The sequence below is a fragment of the Entamoeba nuttalli genome, assembly GCF_000257125.1.
Source record: "Entamoeba nuttalli P19 unplaced genomic scaffold asmbl_8624, whole genome shotgun sequence".
NCBI classification, from domain to species: domain Eukaryota; phylum Evosea; order Mastigamoebida; family Endamoebidae; genus Entamoeba; species Entamoeba nuttalli.
The window spans coordinates 1-4569 of record NW_008579225.1 but is presented as its reverse complement, the minus strand read 5'-3'; the positions used below and the strand labels follow the sequence as shown (position 1 = coordinate 4569).

Genomic DNA, 4569 nt, shown 5'->3' with positions numbered 1-4569 from the left:
AACAATGGCTTTAGCTAAGAGTGATGCCATACTTTTTGCAAATTGAGATTTCTTAGTTATAAAATCTACTTTATTCTAACGAACGTTCCTTTGTGTTCGATTTATGTCTTGAAGAACATTAATATTCTATTCTAATAGCTCTTTTTATTAGATTTTACTATATTATATGAATAGGTTTTCTGCATGGAATAACTTACTATTTTTATTGGAAATTTTTTTTACTATTTTTTTATTAGAATTTACTAGAATTTCTTTCATTCAAAAAGAAATACCAAGAATCTTCTTTTCGTTCTTCCTCTTCAAACTTTCAATCTAAATTAATCTCTTCTTCAATTTTTTAAACTCTAGATTCTTCTCTTTTTTATTCTTAGAATCCTTGAATTATCTAAAAAATATTAAAAGTTCCAAACATAAAATTGAATAATATCTTTTATCTAATACTTTTTCATTCTTTTTAATAATAGAAAAATCAGTTTGAATATTATAGTCTTATTGTTGGTGATTTGTTTAAAAAAATAACCGATTATTGTATTTCTGTAATTAAACCTAAAATTTCTCAATAATCCAATTCTATTCATTTGAACTTTCATAGTTTTCATTAAATTCAAAATCTACATTTAGTTATACATCATTTATAATGAAATTCTTTATTACTCAACTTAAAATAATAAAAAAAAACCAAAAATAAATTCAATCCACTCTCATCCAGACTCTTTTGAGAAATAACAATTGATTTTATTGATTGACATATTATAAAACTTTTTTTTTGAAATTTAGTAGTTTTATGAAAAGAAGTACAAATGAAATATCATTAATGTTACAATTATTTTCTTTTTGATTTGATTATTTTAATAGAAATATACTTGGAAAAAGTAATTATTAATAATATAGTGTGTTTAGTAATGTCAATGTCTTTGTGTTAAATTTCATCATATTTACAAAAGGAATAAGGAAGTATCTTTTTCAGAGTTATTTATTTTGTGATAAACAAATTTATTAAACAGTTTAAATTATTGGAGATTTAATTTATTGAATAAAGAAAAAAAAAGATTAAAACAAATAATGAATAAAAAATGTATTATTCATTGTTATTAAAAATAAAAATAGAGTTCTAAGCAATTAAAAATGAAATAGAGAAGAGTTTATTTTATTAATGAATTTTATCTGTCATATATAAAATTAAATATTTTAAGAAGTTAATTAAGTACTATTATACAGTGACTTTTTTTGAGTAATAAACACTACTGAATTATTAAGGTAAAAGTTTACTATTGAGTAATTTTAGTGGTTATTTAAAAATTAACATATTAGAATAACCTACTTTATTTTCTGATTTGATAGCTTAGATTTTGTATAATGATGTTTTTATTTGAAAGTTAAATACAACATTGAACTTGAGAAAAATTGAAAAAGTTTTGAGATTATTTTTTTAGAGCATCAAAGAAAAAATATAACTAATGTAATTACTATTTCTCATAAGAAAAAAAAGAAGAATTAATTCTTCAATACATTGCTTGAAATTTCCTTCACTTTTCTTTTTTTTTATTCTACTATATATCCTAAAAAAAGAAAAATTTGAATAAAGAATGAGAAACTTGTTTTTTTTAGTTTCAATTAATGCAAACTACTCCTAGTCAACTAAACGATACTCAAAATTTAAATATATACCAATACAATTATCAACAACCTGTATATTCTTCAAACACTCCTGTATGTGAACAGAATGAATATGGAGTTCAACCAGTATTTCGTGAAGAAACAAATTCGACTTCAGTATCAAGTCAACCAAAAGACCACACACAAAAAAATCATTATTCAAATAATGGGATGAATGTTATCATTTGTTTCTTTTTAGGATTTATTTTATTTATTCCATTTTTAATAGCATATATTATTGGTAAAAATTCTAAAAGTAAAGGAATTAAATTGTTAGCAACTATATCAGTCCTTTGTTTTGCTGTTTATTTCTTTGCTTTAATAGGAGCAATAACTGTGACATTAATCCTTTTAAATTAATTAAAACAAATATAATATTCTACACTCTTTTTATAAAATCTAATTCATCATTTAAATCTTTTTATTTTGAATTGATATATCTTTATATTTCCCATTCATTTTTTTAAAGAGTTGAACTTATTCACATTCTATACTTTCAATTTTCTCTTGTAAAATATTTATTGCTTCTGTAAAATATATTGTTGTTACTTTTCCTACATCTATTAAGAATTATTTTTTGTTTCTTTGTACTAAAATATTGTAATTCAACTCTTTTAAACCTTATAGAAGAATTATTTACAATAAATTTATCAACATAAGTTTTCGTATTTTGAAAAATTACAAACGATTGACCATTTATTTCTATGCTTTAATATTGTGAATTTGTATTAAAAATTGTTATACATTATCAATTACTTTTATTTTCTTCTTTTTTGATTCACTGAAAAACAATCTTTTCCAATAGTCAATGGAAAGAATTGCTGGTGATGCTATTAAAAAAAACATACCAAAAATATTGACTCGTTGTGACAATTACTTTTTTTAATTTGTTTTCTAGTTAGTTGAACGTACATTTATTACGTTGAATAACTTTTTAATGATTCTAATGAATTTAAACTATTACATCTATTATTATTACAATTATAAACTTTCATTTTCTTAAAGAATTTAAATTCTGGAATGGTAATATCTTATATATATTTAATAAATATATTAGTAAGTGATGGTAAAAATGTATTGACAATAGAAGATGGTCTATATAGAGTATATTTTTCCTGAGAATCCTCATCTAAAAAAAAATAAATTGTTTCTTCAGTAGATGTTATTGAATTAAAGAGGTATTTTTCTATTCTTCAATTTCAATTTTTATAAATAAGTCTAATTAGAGTGAATGACTGTTCATGATTTGTGAATTCAATACAATAAATAATGTCCATACTAAAAAATAGTTTCTTCATTTCTATTATGCAAAACAATTGTTTGAACACAATTTGGTAATATCCAATTTTTAATATAAATACAACACATTGGCTCTTCTTCTTTTTCTATAATATTAAAATTTAATTTTATAATACTACAGTCATTTATTATTTGATTAGTTCTTTTATATTTTTCTTTCATATTGAAATTGTTACAATAAAAATAGAAGTTATAGTGGAATTTGTACTTGTCTTTTAATGTTTTCTATACCACTAAAAGTACCATTCGTAACTTCTATAATATCAAAATGGAATTTTTTGATTGACTCATATTATGAGGACTATTTTACTATTATATTATGACTTGACGTTGAATATTGGTTGAAATGATTCTGTAATCAGTTTCAAGACATTAGAACTTACAAGAAGAATATATATAACTAATTGAAATTTATTTTAATATTAAGAACTTGAAACAAATGAACAAATCTTTGAAAGAAACTAAGATTTCCTTCAATACTTTTTAAATGAAAATCAAATAACAAAAATTTATGAAGAAAAGAATTATCACATCTCTTAATGAAACAATTCTGAGAAACAAATTATAAAATATATCCGTTTCATTCTAATTACTAAGTAACTTCTTTTCCAATATCTGTGTAACAATACTGAAAGAAAATTTCTCAATAAAACCAACTTTTTGAAACAGTTCCAAACAAAATATTAAACTGCCTGAAAATATAATTTTTACATTATTTTTTTTTATAAATGAACTTCATAATGAGAACTATTAAACGTACTACTTCTTTTCATTAAACGTACTATTTGTCCATATCTTTTACTTACATTATCAAAAAACTTCATTGTCTATACATCATCAATGCACAAAATTACTTTATTCAGATAAATCGTTTTTAGAAATATTATTTTCTAAGTCCTTAATTATTAGGTTAATCAATTTGTTAGTTTTAAGAAAAAAATAGTTTTTTTTGTTCCATCAACGGTTAATGACAATTTATTCCATGACAGAAGAACAGATATTTTATCAAAATATGAAAGAGAAGAAATAATAACTTATAGATATCGCCATATGGCAAAATATGAACATAGAATTAAATTATATTTACAATAAATACACAAAAAATTAAGACATAATAGAGAACTAATTTATATAGAAATAATACATGTTATATTATCAATAAATTGATTAACACAAAAATAAATAATAAGAATAAAGATAATAAAATTACACATAACATTTGTCAATAATAATTGAACAATAACAAACATTAAAAACATGAAAACTTGATGTTTTATACAAACAATTCTGATAGTATAATAGAAAAGAACCATATAATTTTCTTTTAATATAAAGTAAATATAAAATATAAGTAAAAAATAATGAAGAAATTGAATTAATCATCTCTCAATATATTCATATCAAATTTAATATATTTATTATTTGACTCTCTATTTTATTTATTTCTTTTTCTTTCAAATACTATTGATGAATTTTTATTTTTTAAAGATTATGTGGTTTCAATTTCATATTTATTCTTATTATTGTTTCTTTTTGCATTGTGTCTTCATTTCATTTCTTTTAATTAGACATATTATCTTATTCATTTGTTTCATAATGAAATAATTCAATGAA

At 20.9% G+C, this 4569-nt stretch overlaps 1 protein-coding gene across 1 annotated transcript; it reads left to right on the top strand.

Annotated features, from left to right (window-relative positions):
* Positions 1 to 1617: 1617 nt before the first annotated feature.
* On the top strand, positions 1618 to 2016 carry ENU1_187950 (hypothetical protein; the record flags this gene model as incomplete). The annotated part of the gene is made up of 1 exon (XM_008861713.1): positions 1618 to 2016. The coding sequence occupies one exon, from the start codon at positions 1618 to 1620 to the stop codon at positions 2014 to 2016; it is 399 nt and encodes a 132-aa protein (XP_008859935.1).
* Positions 2017 to 4569: the final 2553 nt, after the last annotated feature.